General features: G+C 52.6%; 8 protein-coding genes across 8 annotated transcripts; 4 read left to right on the forward strand and 4 right to left on the reverse strand.

The window, feature by feature from the left end:
* Window positions 1-622: 622 nt before the first annotated feature.
* Z519_02912 (uncharacterized protein) lies at window positions 623-2,816 on the forward strand (the record flags this gene model as incomplete). The annotated part of the gene is made up of 2 exons (XM_016760667.1): window positions 623-693; window positions 746-2,816. The coding sequence occupies 2 exons, from the start codon at window positions 623-625 to the stop codon at window positions 2,814-2,816; spliced, it is 2,142 nt and encodes a 713-aa protein (XP_016622517.1).
* Window positions 2,817-3,107: 291 nt separating this feature from the next.
* Window positions 3,108-4,783, reverse strand: Z519_02913 (uncharacterized protein; the record flags this gene model as incomplete). Its single annotated transcript, XM_016760668.1, has 2 exons — window positions 3,108-4,725; window positions 4,776-4,783. The coding sequence occupies 2 exons, from the start codon at window positions 4,781-4,783 to the stop codon at window positions 3,108-3,110; spliced, it is 1,626 nt and encodes a 541-aa protein (XP_016622518.1).
* A 692-nt stretch (window positions 4,784-5,475) lies between these two features.
* On the forward strand, window positions 5,476-6,420 carry Z519_02914 (uncharacterized protein; the record flags this gene model as incomplete). Its single annotated transcript, XM_016760669.1, has 2 exons — window positions 5,476-6,211; window positions 6,275-6,420. 2 exons carry the CDS (start codon window positions 5,476-5,478, stop codon window positions 6,418-6,420), a joined length of 882 nt encoding a protein of 293 aa, XP_016622519.1.
* A 1,396-nt stretch (window positions 6,421-7,816) lies between these two features.
* Z519_02915 (imidazoleglycerol phosphate synthase, cyclase subunit) lies at window positions 7,817-9,737 on the reverse strand (the record flags this gene model as incomplete). The annotated part of the gene is made up of 2 exons (XM_016760670.1): window positions 7,817-7,873; window positions 8,058-9,737. 2 exons carry the CDS (start codon window positions 9,735-9,737, stop codon window positions 7,817-7,819), a joined length of 1,737 nt encoding a protein of 578 aa, XP_016622520.1.
* A 1,022-nt stretch (window positions 9,738-10,759) lies between these two features.
* Z519_02916 (uncharacterized protein) lies at window positions 10,760-13,762 on the reverse strand (the record flags this gene model as incomplete). The annotated part of the gene is made up of 1 exon (XM_016760671.1): window positions 10,760-13,762. One exon carries the CDS (start codon window positions 13,760-13,762, stop codon window positions 10,760-10,762), a length of 3,003 nt encoding a protein of 1,000 aa, XP_016622521.1.
* A 408-nt stretch (window positions 13,763-14,170) lies between these two features.
* Window positions 14,171-14,971, forward strand: Z519_02917 (uncharacterized protein; the record flags this gene model as incomplete). Its single annotated transcript, XM_016760672.1, has 2 exons — window positions 14,171-14,316; window positions 14,368-14,971. 2 exons carry the CDS (start codon window positions 14,171-14,173, stop codon window positions 14,969-14,971), a joined length of 750 nt encoding a protein of 249 aa, XP_016622522.1.
* A 195-nt stretch (window positions 14,972-15,166) lies between these two features.
* On the reverse strand, window positions 15,167-15,631 carry Z519_02918 (uncharacterized protein; the record flags this gene model as incomplete). Its single annotated transcript, XM_016760673.1, has 1 exon — window positions 15,167-15,631. The coding sequence occupies one exon, from the start codon at window positions 15,629-15,631 to the stop codon at window positions 15,167-15,169; it is 465 nt and encodes a 154-aa protein (XP_016622523.1).
* A 291-nt stretch (window positions 15,632-15,922) lies between these two features.
* Window positions 15,923-18,286, forward strand: Z519_02919 (uncharacterized protein; the record flags this gene model as incomplete). Its single annotated transcript, XM_016760674.1, has 1 exon — window positions 15,923-18,286. One exon carries the CDS (start codon window positions 15,923-15,925, stop codon window positions 18,284-18,286), a length of 2,364 nt encoding a protein of 787 aa, XP_016622524.1.
* Window positions 18,287-18,462: the final 176 nt, after the last annotated feature.

The raw sequence follows: 18,462 nt of genomic DNA on the forward strand, positions 1-18,462 counted from the left end.
TCTTCAAACGAATGCAATCGAAGGGATACCTTCTGATTGACAACTCGAACACCTCCCCCAGCATTTTATACCTCGAGAGCTGAGATACCACAACCGTTGATCGATATTTTTAGTCGACCACGCGCTTTCCAAAGAGCCATTATTGACAGGGCACGTAAATTTGCGAGCTATCTTTTGGTGAAACGCTGACAAAGCGACGGACTTCAACATATGGGTGGCCTTGCATGGGGCGATACCCTTCGGTGAAGTATAGACCTGGACCATTGAATAGCGATAGTCTCATGTTCGCGATAAAAAGTCTGATTCAATCATAGCACGAGGTTAGTTTAGAGAGGCACGAGAAATGTGGCAAGGCGGATTCTCGCTAGTCCGTACGCTTGAACCTCGGGGAAAATATCCTATCTTATTGGCTGTGGAGATCGTGCCAAGCCCTGCAAGGCTGAGCGCAATCTATAGCCCCTGAAAGTGCCTGAGGCTCTTTATTGTTCAACTTGGTCCTTTTGTTCTCTTCGATGCTAACCCCTTTAATCAAATCCGCAGACCGCCCTCAATTCTCAGGCTCTCGACTTTGTGACGATGGCCGTCCCCGTCTATCCTGCTTGCTTGTGCATCCATCGCTACCATGAACAAATTATCTGCGAGGAGGCCGCGAAAGAGCGCACCCAAGACTCGATCAGGATGCTTCACATGCAAGTAAGTACATTCTGTGGTCCTCCAGACCAAATGTTGACGTCAAGTCCCCCAGAGCCCGCCATATCAGATGCGATCAGAAAAGGCCGGAATGTGAGAATTGCACCTCGTCAAGCAGGAGATGCGAGGGTTATCCAACGCTTCCCGCCGACACTGCTTCAGGCGCACAGAACTCACCACAGAATCTGAGCTCCATTTCGTCGTACAGCATCCCTTTTAAAGTCCCTGGAAGTCAAGCCGATCGGCAGCTCTTGCACTATTATTGCTGTCAGGCAGCATGGAACCTCTCCAGCTACGCCGACCCAACCTTGTGGACCGAACTCATCCTCCAGCGAAGTCAAGACCAGCCCGTCATTCGCAGTGGCCTTGTCGCTCTAAGCTCATTGCACAAAGACTTCGTTTCTGGATCGTTTTCTGTTAACGGCAAGGACAAGTTGAGTACGAGCGTCGAGGCGATGACTTTAGTCAGCAAATGTTACGGGCAATTAAACAACTACCTCGCACGGTCCGATGCCTCGCCAGACGTAGCGTTGATCTGCAGCGTCATATTCTACTCCTTGGAGTCCCTCCTCGGCGATACTAGACAGGCGATATCACACCTCGACAGCGGGTTGAGGCTGCTGAGGCGAACTCTATCCGAGGCAAAACGGCCTACGGATCAGTTGCTCGTGCATCTCACATCTCTGTTCGAACGTCTCGACATTCAAGCCAGTTCGTATGATGATTTGCGTCTTCCGGTGCTGGAACTCGTTTCTCCTCAAGAGACTCGAGGAGAGTTGTCGGTTGTGCCTGATTCATTCCGAAATCTTGACCACGCTGAACGTATTCTGGCCAAACTCCAGAATTGGACCCTTCGTCAGCTAATCCTATATGTCGAACACAAAGGTAAATCGCCAGGAGAGTTTCCTGAAGGTTTATGGCATGAAAGGGTGGTGCTGCGCCAACAATACGAGAAGTACCGCCAGACACTGAACAGACTTGATAGCACCCCGGCGAATTCGCCCTTGGATGTCCCAGAGATCAGCACCCAAGAAGAGAGGAGGCAGCTTCAGCGACAACAATTCCTGCTGTTGCAAATAAGCTTCCACACCTTCTACAGTCTTGTCGAGGAGAATGTTCCCATTTCTGCCGATGCTGCAGGATACACCGTCAATGACGAAGACACCCTCAGCACAGCCCTTTCCAAGGTAATAACCCTCCTCTCGCTAGCAAGCAACTCAGCATCGCACTTCGCAAGCGCTTCCTTCCCACTGGCCTCCCCGTCGCAACGAACCTACACATTGTCCACATTCCTCGTGGGGACATTATACTTCCTGTGCCTGAAAACGACCAACCCGGAGAATTTGACCACGGCTTGCCGGCTATTCTCCCATCCTGTTGTCAAGAACTCGCGCGATGGTCTCTGGGATTCCCGGCTCGCGGAGTTGGTGATTAAGAATGTGATGGAGATCCGCGATCGGAGCATAGTTGTGGCTGCTGTGCCTGATATTGGCGAAGGAGAGATGTCATCACAGGGAGCAGTTCTGTTGCCTTTCGACGTTGAACATATCAGCTTGGGCAATGAAAGGACTGACTATTTCAGCATGGACTTCTCGCTGATTTCCGATGAATCCGATTTGATTGTTGATGCACCTGACTCATTCCTCGCTGCCGCCGATTCTTTCCTACTCCCAGTTGATATGATAGCGCAGGGCATGTCTATGTCTATGTCGGCTTCGGGCACGAATTCGCCGTATCCATCAGAAGGCTCGTCGACAAATGCCAGCGAAACAAGTCTACCGTACGCGCACCACCGTCAGCGAATCGAGCATTTTGTCCAACATCCGGGACCGCACGATCGTTCGCGCGCTGGCTATGTTGGCCAAAACCATTCGAGACTTGAACAAGACCAAACACAATCCGCCGCAGGCAAGACCACGACTTCAAGTTCCGGCCAGTATATGCAGATTCGACCGAAAACTCAACCCGGTTCACATGTCCAGCGTAACAATATCCCACAACAATCTACGGTGCTGACCGAGAGGTCGCATCGGAGTGGCAGGTTAGAAGACTTCGCGCTGGGCATTGTGGATGTGGATGGCGGAGTGGAAGAAGCCGCCAAGAGAGTGTCAGTGATGTCTATCTAAATGAACAATGGAAGCGTCAGTAGGCATCATCAACCATCATCACAAGACCATTGTTATTCACCAGGTTGGTAGATGTGGTTCAAAATCATAACATTCAGTCGCTCTCGCTTGCATGACAAAGTTCAGCCGCTAGAGGGAACCCGAATGATTGCCTCAGACCAGAGAAAGGACCTTTTCAAGCAAACCCTTCTCTGAGCTTGCGAATGTTGTCGTCAACATTGGCAGCAGCTTCGGCCAAGAGCTACGCTTGGTACATACCGTCCTCCCTTCTGATATTCTGCCTGTGCCGTGCTAGTGTATATCGCACTCTTCATTCGTAATTTTCTGGGCGACCGCTCCTTTGTTGCCGTTCTGACCCACATCAGCCACCCGCTGTCTCTTGGCATCGGCCCCATCCGTGGTGGCTGATGTTACGTGATGCTGCATATTGCTCAAATCTCCTAGTGGCGTTCTTTTCGGTACCTGCAAAACGCGGTCTACTCCGCCCGACTCGACTGTGCTCGATACTTGGCCATTGCCTGATTCCAGAGGCCCTCTCCGGGTGGGAGGCCGATACGCAGATGTGTTAGACCCTCGGATGCCGGAGAATTGTCCATTGGGACCGGGAGCGCCCAGACGCCTTATCGGGTCCGATTGCGGATTGATGACATTCGTTCGCAAATTTGTCGTGTCGGGCGTCAAGTCGCGTTTCAAGGGGACAGACTTGTTGTGATTTACCCCGAATGTTTTGCGGATCGACGGGCTTTCGGCATGGGGATTGAATCTTGGGGCTACCGCTGCTGCGGCCGGTATTACATTGTTGTTCTCATCAAGACTCTCTGCAGCCCTAGCTGAATAAAAGCCAATACCTTGGCCAGGCTGCTGGGGAGGCGGATGATGGGGAGTTATGTGAGGTGAAGATGCCCGAGGTAAATTGTCCACAGGGGATCGAGCCTCTCCTGTCAAAGGTTTTGCAATGGGAACCGATGCAGCTTGGTGCCGCTGCCCAGGCAAAGGTTGAGGTATAACGGTCGTCGACGGAAATGTCTGAGCGGGCTTCGGGGGACCCATTCGAGGATCGGGATTTGCAATGGCTGGTGGTTTGGATGGTGTGGTTAGGTCTACTCTTGGTTGTGATCGTGTCCGTTCAGAACCCGAATTAGCTGATCCGCTCGTCGTATCCGTCGCTTCGGCAGGTAACGCGACCTCGTCAGGATGTGCCATTTCAACACCGTCAAAATCAAGTTCTTCAAAGTCCGCTAGCGAGAAACTGTCCTCAAATTCCGGGGGGTCTTCTTGCGCGGGAGCGGATGGGTTCTGCTTTTTCTCTTCTGTTACCTTTTTGGGCGCAAAATCTGCGTGTCGATGTAGCATGCCCTCGTCCCATTTGGTACTCCCAACCTTCATTTTTGTGACCTTCGACAAGTAACTCTTGTCATAGACGCAGTTCCCTAGAACGTTCCCAAAATTTCTTAGTGTCCTCTTCAATGCATCTGTGGTACCCTCCTTTTTGGCCTTCTCAAACGCAGCTGCTTTGCCCTTGCAATTCTCAATCTGTCCGTAGCCGATGTCTTCGTGGTGCGTGCCATCTTTCAGTGTCACTCGTACGATGACGGAGAGGCCGAGAGAGATCTTTCCCGTTTGAGGATTCTCGTCGACGAAATCGATCTGGATGTTTTGGATGGAGCTACTCCAGCCATTGAAACCGAAGACTTCATTGGCAAGACTGATGGCCTTGTCGGCTGCTAGGTAATGGACTTTTGACCCTCCTGGGCCTGCGCGCGAGGAGATATATTCTGGCCCTAATTGCTTGTCGAGTCGGCTTTGCAGAGTGGCAATCTCTTGGGCAGTATATTCTGTTATCCGCGGCGGATGCTCCTCGAATGGGTTAGCTGTTGTGTTGCCGTTCGGCTTGTGCTGGTCACCGACACTGCCGGCAGTCAGCATTTGTTTGGTCCAGACAATGAGATCTGTACTTACGCAGGCATGGCAGTGACGCGTGAACTGCCAGCCTTGTCCTCGACAAGAATTGTGCTGCTTTGACATAAGGAATAGGATGCTTGATCGAGAGCCGTAAAGTTTGGACATTTACCGAGTACACGGTAGAAGATCCATAGCTATAATAGTGCCACCCGTGTTGGCCTCGTTGGTGACGCGCAGGTGTCGTGTCAACATAACTCGGAGGCCCACTGCAGCAAACTCCGATCCACGTGACTGACTGCAGCCTCGTAGCCTCGCCCAACTCGCCCTCGCCTCGCCGTACACCGCGTCTTCATCACGTGCAGCCCACCAAAATCGTTTCTTTTGCTATGACGCAGCTGCCTGCGGTTGAGAAGCCGCCAAAAAAAAAAATTGCTGAGGGACGAGAAAGTTGTGGGTGTGGGGTTGAATATTGGAAGCCATACCGTCCTGACCGTCTCACCGTCCTTCCATGCGCCCAACTTCTCGGTCTCCAACTTTTCAGATGAAATTCGTTCCTTGTACCTTGTGACCATTTGCTGCAGATGACTTTCCAGGCTCCGAGCTTGCAACCCTCATGTCGCTGACCTCGAGACTGTCTTCAATCATTTTATCATTACCCTAGTTGGCGCCGCAGCCGTGATTGCGCTTTGTTTTCCATATCCATAGCTAGATCTGCTTCCTCGCCGGGTCGCCCGATCGCTACCTATCCTCCACCAACATGTTCTTTCTCCTGCGCTACCTTCTCTATTTCTTAGGCTTCTACTTCGGCACCATGCTCTCCTGCTTCGCTCTTTATGCCTATCTACCGAAGCCTCCCAAGATTCTGGGCTTCGTTGCCCGCACTATGGCCGCCTACATTAGCCTCATAGCCTGCGCGGCTTATGGCACAATATCCTCTGCCATCCTCCGAGTCCTGGGATTACACTTTGCATACGCACAATGGACGACAGCCAAGGCATTCAAGAATCTCTGTATCTACACTGTGGGCGTGAAATTCGACGTCTTGGACAACGGCTACGAGATCCTGAACGGTACCCGCCCAGCCGTCTTCATCGTCAACCATCAAACAGAGCTAGACGTACTGTTGCTGGGCTGGATATGGCCGAAATACTGCTCCGTCACAGCAAAGAAACAACTCCGCAGCATTCCGTTCTTGGGCTGGTTCATGACCCTCTCTGGCACCGTTTTCATTGACCGAGTGGACAGAAATGCAGCCTTGAAAGCATTTGAGGGAGCGGCTGAGACCATGCGAGAGAAGAGACAGAGCGTTGTCATCTTTCCCGAGGGGACAAGAAGTTATTCGGCCGAACCAATGCTGCTGCCTTTCAAAAAGGGTGCGTTCCACCTGGCTGTGCAGAGCGGTGTACCTATTGTACCGGTTGTGGCAGAGAACTATAGCAGTGTGTTGAACCTCAAGGCTAAGAGGTTTACTGCCGGCACAATCAGAGTCAAAGGTAGGTGGACGTCTGGATGAAATTTGAGTATGAAAGGCACTCTCGGACTAATGCATGGCGCAGTTCTCGATCCCATTCCGACGAAATGCCTCACTGCAGCGGACGTTGACAAACTAACACAAGACGCTCGCGAAAAGATGCTCAGGGTCATCACGGCTATGGGTAACGATCCGGAATCACAGTCCCTACACAACAAAAAGGATTCCTGAAGCTGAGGCATGAAGGCTCGACCTACGTTATTGTGAAGGTCGAGTCTGTAGAGGTCAATACCAGACCGTACTAGAAGGGTGGAGACGTCTTTGAGAGGCCAGATCCAGTTCACCTCTGCTCGAAGAGAGAACCAATACGGAGGACCTCGTACCTTACTAGTGCTGCGGAACGAGCTGCTTTATCCCATGCCTTAGAATTTCCTCCTTTTGTGGAATATCTCTGCATGAGAGGCTTTCACCGGACCTGGACTCCACTGTCACAACATGGCAACGAACAGGACGCAGCACGCACTGTGCTACTCACTCGACGCGGGCTTGAAGGAATGCCCCGTTCACGGATTGCAGGATAATGTGGAAATGACTTATGACACGAAACAACGGTTACACATGGGTGGATCCAAAAATTCATCTGTTGGGATGATTGCTGCTCCAATATCGAGAAGATTCCACACAGTTAGGAGGAAGATGGGAGGGTTGAAAATCACGAAGACACGAAGACGCGAGAAACACGAATCAAAAGACAGCCGGCAAATGTGATACCCAATATTGGTCTTTAAGCAGACACGACGATGACATGTCTGAACGGGAGTCTCCGACTGGAACGAGCACCACGATTGATAGCCCACGTACCGTCTCGTCCCGTCCGGGTAGAGATTCGGCAGTGGATCGAATTGCAAAGCATAGCATGGCGTAGCACGAGACGGCAAGGCGGTTCATAGACTTATCACTTTTGCCTCTGCAATAGACACCCTCTTCTTTACCCCCGTCGCGCTTCCATCCGTGTTTCTATACCGCGTACACTCGCCGTCAGCAATGCAATGGGTCGGCTCTTATCTACGAACATCTATCGCCTTCACAGGGAAATCTCGACGCGAGCCTGGGGCCAATGGGGGTTGCGTTCTCGACCCAGGATCTGCCCCTGAAATGGAAGTTGGGTGGTGACATTGGTTGGGTGATTGGGCCATATGGGATACGTCAGAGACGGACAAGCATTGAAGTTGTGGGCTGTTCTACAGAAGGAGATGTATGCTAGCTTAGCGACCTATACCGAGGGCATGTTTCTCTGGGCAGTATCGAGATTCGGAGGTATGAGGTATACAACAACCCCTTCTTTTCCTCCTTCTCCTTCATATTCTCTATCTATCTATCTATCTATCCATCTCTCCCTCCATCTCTTCAGTCAGCAGTCCTTTCGTGATCCCATTACCCTCGAATACACGGATACGCTTCTCTCCCCCCCCCCCCTTCAAATGAGACCCAATCCCATCAGCTAAGCGCAGGGTACAGAGGGAAGTCAGGACGGATCAGATGGGAGAGATTGGGAATTTTCCCTCCGTCGGGACCCGTTGATCCTTTCACTGTCTCAACGCGGGTGGAAAGGAATGAAAGGGGTTTGTCAAAACTCCTCAAACGGCCGGACCAACAGGCCAGCCTGGCCGAGATGTTCCTTGACCTGTGCGACGGTGTATTCGCCTCGATGGAACTGGAAGATGCCACCACACCACCCCCAAAAAGGGGCGGGGCCGAAGTTAGCACGATATCCCAGTCCGAGCAGACCACAACGGGTGGGTCCGAGGCAGAGACAATGAAAAGGCAAAGGGAGGCAAGGAAGGTAAGGGAGGGCCCGAGAAACTCACCATGCCAGCTCCGAGAGCCGCATCAACCCCGGTCCTCCTAAACACTTCCTCGAAATGGCCCGGCACGCCAGCACCCGAGGACGCAATCACCGGCACGCCCACCGCGGCCTTGACCATGTTGATCAGCTCCAGGTCGTAGCCCCTGTTGCTGCCATCGCGGTCGATGGCATTAAGCAGGATCTCGCCGGCCCCGAGGGCCTGCACCGCAGTACAGAGCTGGACGACGTCTAAGTCTCGCGTCTCGCGACCGCCCTTGATCGTGCACGCATACCAGACGTATTCTCTCCCCTGGGGATCAGGGAACGCAGTCCGGATCGTATGGTGGGCTGTATCGGAGGGAGAGGAGACGTAGATGCGTTTCGGGTCGACGCTCACCACGACGGCTTGAGCGCCGTATGCTGCTGAGATGGTCTCAATCGAAGTCGTCCCCGAGAGGTTGCCGCCGGAGGAATGGTATTCTTCTGCGGCAAGGACGGCGTCGGATCCGATAGACACTTTGTCGGCGCCAGACGCAAAGTACAGTTTCGCAACGTCGAGCGCCGACACGTTCTTGCCCGTAACGGGATCGGTCATGTCGCGAATACCACCCCCTATCGTCAGGGGCACAAACACCGTCTCGCTTGTCCGCCGCAGGATTTCCAGCATGGGAATATCTGTGATGGGGCAGTCGCGAAAACTCGTGATGTTGAGAAACGTGATTTCATCGGCTCCTTGCTCGTAGTAGCGACGGGCCATGTCGACCGGCTTGCCTAGGTTGCGGACTTGTCCCGGCCCCGTGGCTGAAGTGAGAGATGACTTCTCGCGCACGTCGTACTGGTCACCCTTTGTCACGACGAGGTCACCTTGATCGTTGGTGCGGACGTCCAGGCAGGCGATTATGCGCCTGGTCAGACCGTTTGTTCCTCCATCTGCCGTCCTCCCTGCCAAGGATGAGAAGAATCCGTTGGCTGTTGTTGAGCTAGTTCCAGGGACGGATGGAAACACCGGATCCGACCAGATTGTGCCTTCGAGGAACGCCTTGATGACCCTGAGCCCAGCCGCACCGGATTTCTCAGGGTGGAATTGCGTCGCAAACACGTTGCCCTTCCCAATTGCTCCCACGTACGTTTCGTCACCGTAGGTTGCGGTGGCGACAACCCATCCTTCGGCCTCCAGCTCGCCGTGAACATACGGGGCAAAGTAGCTATGCACGTAGTAATACTTACTTCCTTGATTGAGGCCGTAAAAACTCTTTCCTTCCTCTAGAGCGGAGGCGTGGCTTTGGTCTGAATCGTGATGAAGCGTAGAAGCGTCGTTCCAACCTATACACGGCACAGACTTCTTCGACGCGTCCGCATTCTCGGCTGAGAAGCGCTTGAGTGATGTAGGAATGATGTTCAAACCAGTGACACTGGGTGCCTCTTCTGAACCGGTGAAAAGTGCTTGAAGACCTACACAGATGCCGAAGAAAGGTTTCCCGCTCGATATGTGGGATTGGATAGCCGGGAGGTAGCCTGCTGTTGAAAGGGAAGTTAGGCAGTGACCGAAGTGGCCAACGCCTGGGAGGATAATTTTCTGTGTAAGAGAAGTGGGGAAATTGTCAGAATCGGCCGATATATGCGGCATAATTGTAAAGCTGAGAAGCAAAAGGGACGTGAAAGGCAGATGGACTGAATTGGGCGGCAGTCCGAAATCAGCCATGATCAGAAAAAGGCTCCGTGAAGGATAAGAACGGGGAAGCCTGAGTCCGACCCACGTTCTGTAATAGGGACCCGTTGTATCTCTCGCCTTCAGCCTGGGCCGGCTTCAAACCCCTCATATGGAAGGAGAGCCAGCTTGTCCAGAGAGACACGAGGTTGTATGAAGAAGAAGGTCGAGAACATTTTCAACACTTCACAAATTCGACAGTGCCAGGACAAGACCTAGCATAGCAAAACAAAATGATCGTGTAGCGACACAGAATCGCGAGACTTACATCTGCCTTCTGGACATCCTGGGGACTCCGTATCCATTCGACCTCCCATCCACACTTTTCGATGGCATTTACCAGTGAGCGGATATTGCCCGCAACATAGTCGAGCAGGTGGACTTTCGGCATTCTTTCCAAACCGCGGGGAGATAGTAGTTTGAGATTGGAATGGACAATGAAAAGGAATTATTGAAGGGGCGGTGGGTGGTGGTGGTGGATGATGGACGTTATGGCCTTGAAGCGGAATTGATAGAGCGCAATTTGTGATGCTGCGCGCGTAGGTCAGGGCAGATCCATGTCGTCTCCAGTTTCTGCTCAAGCACCTGCTCGTCAACTTTGGGGGAATTGCCGTCGACTAGGAGTCGGATCCAAGGGGTGGGTGTGAAGTTCTTGTTGAGATGGAAATGAAAAACTGGGAGAGAACTTTGCGGGCCGAATGCGGAAGTGAGTCATGGAATTCAATTGGCTGAAGACAACAAGAATGATACGTCGAAACTGACCAACTTTACAAGATATAAGGCTGTGGTCAGCAGCATGAAACTGGCGACTGGCCGCTGGGAAGCCAGATCCATGATTCAATAGTCACATTCACCGTTCCTCCAGCGCTATATCACAATGGCCGACTTGCCAGACACCAAGAGCCGTGAAAAATACGCCGTCATGCCCATCCAATCCCATATTGTACATGTTGGTATCGCATTTCTCGTCGTTTCTCGCATTCCGGCTGGGCTTCTGCTTTGCCATAGACCTTCATCTATTGCGTTGTAGCCCTGATAGCCTGCAACAAGAGCGCAAAGATCAAACCCCTAGCTACATTTTCCATCTGCAAACAGTCGAACACCTTTCCCAGTGCTTCTCCACTGGCGGCAGTGCCCATCACGCTCGTCAAGGCTTGTGGCATACCTCTCTCAATAAGCAACTTCCTCGCTTTTAGACGCAGCTGCTCCTTCTCCTCGGCTGTCAACTCTTTAGGCCAAGTCGCCCTCTCTTCTGCAGTTGGTAGAGTGTTATACCGCAGAGTGTTGATGTGGGTGGCTATTCCTTTGTCCGAGAAATTTGTCTCGAGAACGCTTTCCTGCAGTAGAACGCGAATCGAATCGAGTTGTGGATTGTTTGGACGGAGGAGGAACGTCTTGGCTGCCCCTAGCAGTGACAGGCGGATTGACCACGCACCCGAGAGGGAGTAAAGCTCAGTAAGAATGGCGAAGATAAGTTCAATCAGGATGCGCGTCTCTTCTTCCGACACGGGCATATCCTTCTTTGTTCGTTTCGAGGCAGTCTTGGCTGAGGCATTAGTCGCGGAGGGTAGAGAGCCTGACTCTTCCCGTTTTAATGATGGAGCAGGCGTTGATGGATTGGCCGTGATTGTATCTTGTCGGGATCGTGGCGGCGTCTCCGGCTTGGGAAGGGTTATAGGTTGGTAGTCGTCTGAGATGACACTTGGTGGCGGCGGCATCGATATGATCTCTTCTGATTGACGATCCGATTCATTCAGGCTGATTGGTGATTGAGGATTTTCCTCTTGATGTGCGACCGCCACACCGGGTCTTGCGGGCAATGGTGGTGGCTTGGGATCGGCACCGTCGGTGCTCTGTCGGGGCAGTTCCTGACTCAATCGCGAAACCGAAATGGACGATTGTCCCGTATGGTTTCTTGACGGCGTAGGTCTTGTTGAAATGAACCTTTTTGGCGCTCCCCCAACGCCCGTTGCCACGGCGCCAAAGACACCCTGCACGCCCCCCAAGACCGCCTTGCCCCCACCGGCAATGTTTTTTCCACCTTGTCCCAAAACATTGATGAAATTCTTGCCAACGTTTTCCAGGGCGGCACCCCCTTGGACCAGAACATTCTTGCTTTGGGAGGGCGCCTTTTGAAGGCCAGTTTCCTTGTCAAGAAATTTCTTCATAGCTTCTGTCTCGGCCAATGGTTCATATTTGACAACAAATCTCAGGAAGGCCTCCAAGCTTTGGGACAGTGTCGAGCTTGTCTGGCCTCTCCAAGTCGGCAGGTTCGGATACTTTTGCCCGAATTCTGGTACGCCTGTGATGCGGGCTATCGTGGTTAAAGTCTGATGAAGAGGCTCGAATTCTGTGTACTTGCGGGAGACCATCCAGCCAGGATAGCGATGTGATGCCGGTTCTATTTGCAGCAAATATTCATTGTTCGGTTTCTGTCGGAACGCAGTTCGTTCGTTAAGGTCGCCAAGGTCAAGAATGGTGATTGAGGCGTTGTGTAATGTCAGTGGAATCGCCAACATGGTCTCGACGGGGGCTGGAGCTGTCGATACAGGTGGTAGCACGTTCGGCACGGTCTCCACCAACTGATCAAAATTGGTGAAGGACTCCTGCTCTTTGCTCGGGCTTGGGGTTGACGAATGATAAGCATTGCCGTCATTGTCGAACACCAAGGATGTGTCCAAGGACTGTTCTCCCTGCCGATTCCGATCACTGTCCGAAGAGGTCGGTGTAACCATTCCGACATCATTGGTTGCGACTGAACTGGTTTCTTCTGGCTCGCTGGGGGCCACTCCGCGTTTTCGCCTGGCTTCATCCTCCGCAATCATCTCGTTTAGTCTTTGAGCTTCTCGCATAGCCTCTTCCATGGCTTCTTCAGCCCTGCTCATACGCCGGTTGTGATTTTGGCCGAGATCGGGGTTCTCCTTGGCGTGCGACACGGCCTCATTCATATCTTCTACCCCAGCATCGATAACGTTCATAAGTTCGGGCTCGCCATCCTGCAGCAGGTAAACAATCCAGCCGTTGATAAACTCGGGTTTCGAGCACATGTCAACGGTGGTTTCTAGAACGAGCCCGGCCAAAACCTCTCGAAGGAATGTTTTCACCGGAGGACAGTTGTAGGACTTTGGCTCAAGGAAGTTCTGTAAGACATCATCCGCCACGAGGTTGAGCTTTCGCTCTTGCTGTTCCCTATTCAGCACATTGGCTAAGTTGCTTTCTGGCCGAAATTTAAGATATGTCCTGACGGCGGTCTCCGCGTCCTGATTAGCCGATGCCTTGAGAGCAGTAGAGAGTTCATTCAAGAAGACAATAATAATGGAAGTCGAGTTGGCGAAGAAGTCTAGAACGGGATCGGCAGTTCGTTTGCGGGAGAGATGGTTAGAGAAGGAGAGAACGAAGCTGGTAAATGTCTGCCTGCACATGGTTGGGAAGGACTGGTCTTTGGGAAGCAGAGGACTGTACCACCATTTGACATAGTCTCGCATGACAGCATCGGTCAGGCTGGCGAGGGCAGCTCTGGTTTCAGGTTCGAAGTCGGAGTAGTCCAGCGTCTTCAGTTCAACCTTGGAGTCAGTAAGATTGTCGTCCTCCTCGTCCTTGGGCTTCTGTCTCCTTTCCCGCCAGTCCAGCACTCTCTGTGCGACTTCGATGCCCAGCTCTTTCCTTCTCCGGTTGATCTCTTTGTTCTCGTCATCCGACCTTCCACCATTCTGATTCTCCCAAGTGGCATGAAGAACGATGCCGCCAACGGCGCCGATGAGAACAAACCCAACTCTCCCTAGGACTAGATAGGTAGAGGCACATAGGCCGATAGCACAGGCTCCGAGGGTCTCATTGCTGGCACTTGCAAAGAATTTCAGCGTGGCATCGATCACGGTCGACGTTGTCAGCACTTTCGGGCGTAATGGTTGCGGCGCGGGCGCAAGATTCCATGCTGGATCTTGTTCGGAGGCCATGGGCTGCTCGACTTGGACACCGTCGCCCTGAGGCGCTTCGGCAGGGTGAGATGTTTCTTCCATGGGCGCAGCAATCTCTCATAGTTGTCGCTTCTGAGTACACCAGTGTGGGCAACAGGAACTTGTGGTTGTGCAGAGGACACTTTGAACCCGCATAAGCACGGCCCTTCGGGGCGCGTGTTGAGGACCTGCAGGTGGGTGTGGGTGAAATGAAGGGGGCGAGAGTGGCCTACCGGTTCAAGCCTCTCTACATGTGAGGCGCGTTTGTAGCATGCGGCTGGCGGACTGCGGAGGTCAAATCCCTGCAAATCCTTCTGATCCCTGTCGCCCATCCAAAATGTCAAAAAGTCTCCGCAGCATACAAAGAATTTTTGATTCGAGGGTTGAAGGTTCATAGTTTTTTTGGTCCCTGTTCTCTTCCCCGAAGTAGCGGTATCCAACGTATAAGTACTTAGAAGCAGTGCCTGTACCATGTCCGCCAAACTTTGCTCTAGCTGCCATGAGCCTCTACTCATCGAAGTCGAGCCCGACAGCGATGTTGAGGACAGCAAAGAGGCTGCCCAAATACAGAGCGTCCCTGACGACGTGGAACTGTCCTGTGGATGCCATTATCATTGGTATGTCTGTCTCAGAGCCTTAATATTACAATATCTCATTCGCAATTCCAGGGAATGTTTTCTAGAATCCTACACCATCACACAATGCCCGAACTGCGCCAAAGACGTCTCCTCTCTTTCTCCTAGTGGATCGCAACAGGTATTGGTCACTCTGCGGAATGAAGGTGGTGTTCAAGGGCGTTACGACATCCTCCCCGCAGCCACGGAAGAAGCATATCTGCGCGCATATCCCGAAGAGCGGAAAGGCCATGCCTACCTGGAATTCTGCCGCGAGGGCGACATCGATGCCATCATTCACATGATCAAGGACGAAGACGAGGACGAAGACGAAGACGACGGGGAGGCTGCTGATATACTGCGATACCATGGCACATTCGAGGGAATTGAAGGCTCGGGGTTACACGTCGCTATTCGGTATAACCAGCAAGAAGTGGCTTGGTTATTGTTGGCTCTCGGATCTCAACTCGACTGGGCCAAGTTTCCATCACTGGTTCTTCAAGCTATGCAAGGTTTTGGATTGCGCAAAGAGGACAGGAACGGTGAGCCAGATATCAGAACTCTGGTTGACAGTGATGGGCGAACACCCGCTGCATTGGCACAAGAGATCGGAGGCTTGTGGACAGAATGGCTTAATGAAGGCCGACTGATTCCCTGACTTGATTCCGAGTTGACTTGGTCTGTCGCACGCCATAATTCTCATACGGACCTGCCTATGTCATCGGTCGCGAGAGATCTAAAGCAATAGGCGTGATGTGTTTGTTCTGCGACATCCGAGTGAATCATAGCAGAATGGAGGAGTGTAACTGCATGATGCAAAGAAGACGCCGGGTTGATGAGGTGTCTTGTCGACTCACGAGCTCTTGTCCTGCTCCCGGTCTCGAAGAACGTATTTGGTATGAGTGCCATGAGCCACCACAGTCTTGTCTATCCCTTCGCCTTTGTATATGACGACTGTGGTGAAGCCCAGATTTCTTCCCACCTTGCTGACATTTCCCTCGATGGTCAAAACGTCGCCCAACTTTGCCGTCGAGACGTAGGAAACATGGATATCAGTACTCAATCCAGTCTTTTCGAGGCCGGTGCTGGCAATGGCCATTCCGCCTGCCCAGTCAACGATGGTAGCGGATACTGAGCCATGCAATCCACCTTTGGAATTGAGAAGGTTTGCGGAGACAGGGAGTCGAGCGACCATGGAGCCATCTGTAGCACTGACGAGTTCGATGTCCGAGAGGAAGAATTTGTAGACGGGTGAATTTTGAGAGACTCGTGCCCAGCATGCTTGGACGCTCTCGAAAGGTGTTTTGATAGAACCCATTTTGATAACGAGAGAAAGTGCACTTCGATCGTCGTTTCTGTAAGTTTTGCAGCTTGATAGGAAAAACAAAAGAAAGAGAGCGACAGGAAAAGGAATGGAGAGGGTAGTCAACAAGAGATTCGAGTTGAAACTCCGATCGCAGGTAAAAGGGATTTCGCCGCACACCGCCTTTTGCTCCAGAGCGGCAGAAAAAGTTCCTTGCTGCGTCTCCACAAATTGAAACTTGCAAGTTCAAGAAATTTTTGGGCCTCTCCACCTGGTACCTACGCATTCAATCCCCTACGCAGCACCATGGCCGAGTCCAAGAAGCGAAAAGCCGTGACCAGAGACGTCGATGAAGATGCCGCTGTGGTGTCTGGGGACGAATTCGACTTTGCACATCTAGATGGGACCCTTGCAGACGACGAATCTGTCAGTGGCAGTGACGAAGACGACCTGACCAGCGGCGCCGAAGATCAGAGCGATGCAGTGTCCGTAGGAACCGAAGAGCTGCCGTCGGAAGGTGATGAAGAGCTGTTGAAACCAAAGAAGAAAGGACAGGCAGAAGATACCAAAAAGGGGGACATCGGCGTCCAGAATGTGGCCTCTACACCCAAGGAAGAGAAGGAACACGATGCGCCCAATGAAGAACCCAACTACGAGATCGTCAAAGATGCGAACGGGAACGTCAGGTATATCTATCCCGAGATAGACCCTGGTGATGACTCGGATTATTCGGTCCCAGACAATGAAGCCAACACAATTGGCAATATTCCACTGTCCTTCTATGATTCTTACCCTCACATCGGCTACAACATCAACGGGAAGAAGATCATGAGGCCAGCTAGAGGAGAAGCCCTCGATGCACTCCTTGATAGCATCGAGGTTCCCAAAGGATGGACTGGTCTCACAGACCCCGCCACTGGGAAGCCCTTAGAACTCACTCAAGAAGAACTACAGCTGCTCAAGAAGATACAGATGAACGAGGTCGCCGCAGACGGATATGACCCATACGAACCTATGGTCGAATGGTTCAGCAGCAAAACTGAAGTAATGCCGCTGAGCTCTGCTCCAGAACCCAAGAGACGGTTTGTGCCGTCCAAGCACGAGGCAAAGCGAGTGATGAAACTTGTTCGTGCAATTCGAGAAGGTCGCATTTTGCCTTATAAACCGCCACAAGAGGAAGAGGAGGACGAGGGAATACAAAACTATGATATTTGGGCCGATGAACAACCCAGGCCGGACCATGCAATGCACATGCCTGCCCCGAAACTTCCACCTCCTGGATTTGATGAAAGCTACCATCCACCGCCGGAATACCTTCCAGACAAAACCGAGAGAGAGGCTTGGGAAAAGGCTGATGAAGAAGATCGAGAGAAAGATTACCTGCCAACGGATCATGCGTCGCTGCGGAAAGTACCAGGCTATGAACGATTCGTCAAGGAAAAGTTCGAGCGGTGTCTGGATCTGTATCTTGCACCGCGAGTACGCCGGACGAAGCTCAACATTGACCCCGATTCACTCTTGCCCAAACTACCGAGTCCAGATGAACTTAGACCATTCCCTACGCATGAGGCTGGCCGGTTTCATGGCCACAAAGGTCGTGTACGATCTCTGGCGATTGATCCATCTGGACAATATCTCGCCACTGGGGGTGATGATGGTACCGCGAGAGTCTGGACCCTATTTCCTCCGCGCGAGATCTGGTCTGCACAATTGACTTCGGAGGCCGGAGTCAATGTCGTTCGGTGGCGACCTGGAAAAGACGCGCCTATAATAGCTGCCTGTGCCGGAGATGATATTTATCTCTGCATCCCGCGTCTCGGCACAAACTTCAGCGCGGAAGCCGATGCTGCTCAAGCAATCCTGGACGCAGGATGGGGATACGCGGCATCGGAGGGGAGCACATCGAAGTCCATAGGTGTCAAATGGAGCCGACCGCCCTCTTCTCGACGGGACGATGGTGTTGCTCTAGTTATCCATCTTGGACATACCGCAAAGACCTTGTCCTTCCATTCCGGCGGCAACCACTTTGTTACGGTCTGTCCCGCCACCAGTGTTCCAGCATCCCAGGCCATCGCCATCCACACAATCTCTAAACACCACACACAACTACCCTTTGGAAAACGACTCAAGGGTGGCGGCACTCCACAAGCGGCGCACTTCCACCCAAACAAGCCAGTCCTCTTCGTTGCGAACCAGCGCGTGATCCGAGCCTACGACCTGTCCAAGCAGTCACTCCTCAAAATCATCCAGCCCGGCGCCCGCTGGATCTCAAGCTTCGACATCCACCCAACAAGCTCGTCAACAACGGGCTCTGACAATCTAATCGTCGGCTCCTACGACCGGCGCCTACTGTGGATGGACCTGGACCTTTCGCTGCGGCCGCACAAGACGCTGCGGTTCCACGAGAAGGCCATCCGGACCGTGCGCTTCCACCCATTGACAACCCGGTACCCGCTCTTCGCGGACGCCAGCGACGACGGCACCATCCAGGTCTTCCACGGCACGGTCACCAGCGACATGATGAGCCACGCGCAGATTGTGCCCCTGAAAGTCCTGCGCGGACACAAGATCACGGCTGGCCTCGGTGTTCTGGACCTGGACTGGCACCCGCAGCATCCGTGGCTCGTGAGTGCTGGCGGCGACGGGACTTGTCGGCTGTGGGTTTCCTGAAACAAACCATCTTTATTCTGTCGAGGGGCGCATGTACTGTATCTATCCAGGCACTTCACCAGATGTCTATGTAGACTCCTCGCGAACCAAGGGAAATAAAAACTCAAACTGCTATCTTTACACTCCGCTATTCCTCTAACAAGGGATGTGCCGTAGCATTACTATACTCCCTTGGG

Source organism: Cladophialophora bantiana (assembly GCF_000835475.1).
Source record: "Cladophialophora bantiana CBS 173.52 unplaced genomic scaffold supercont1.4, whole genome shotgun sequence".
Lineage (NCBI taxonomy): Eukaryota > Fungi > Ascomycota > Eurotiomycetes > Chaetothyriales > Herpotrichiellaceae > Cladophialophora > Cladophialophora bantiana.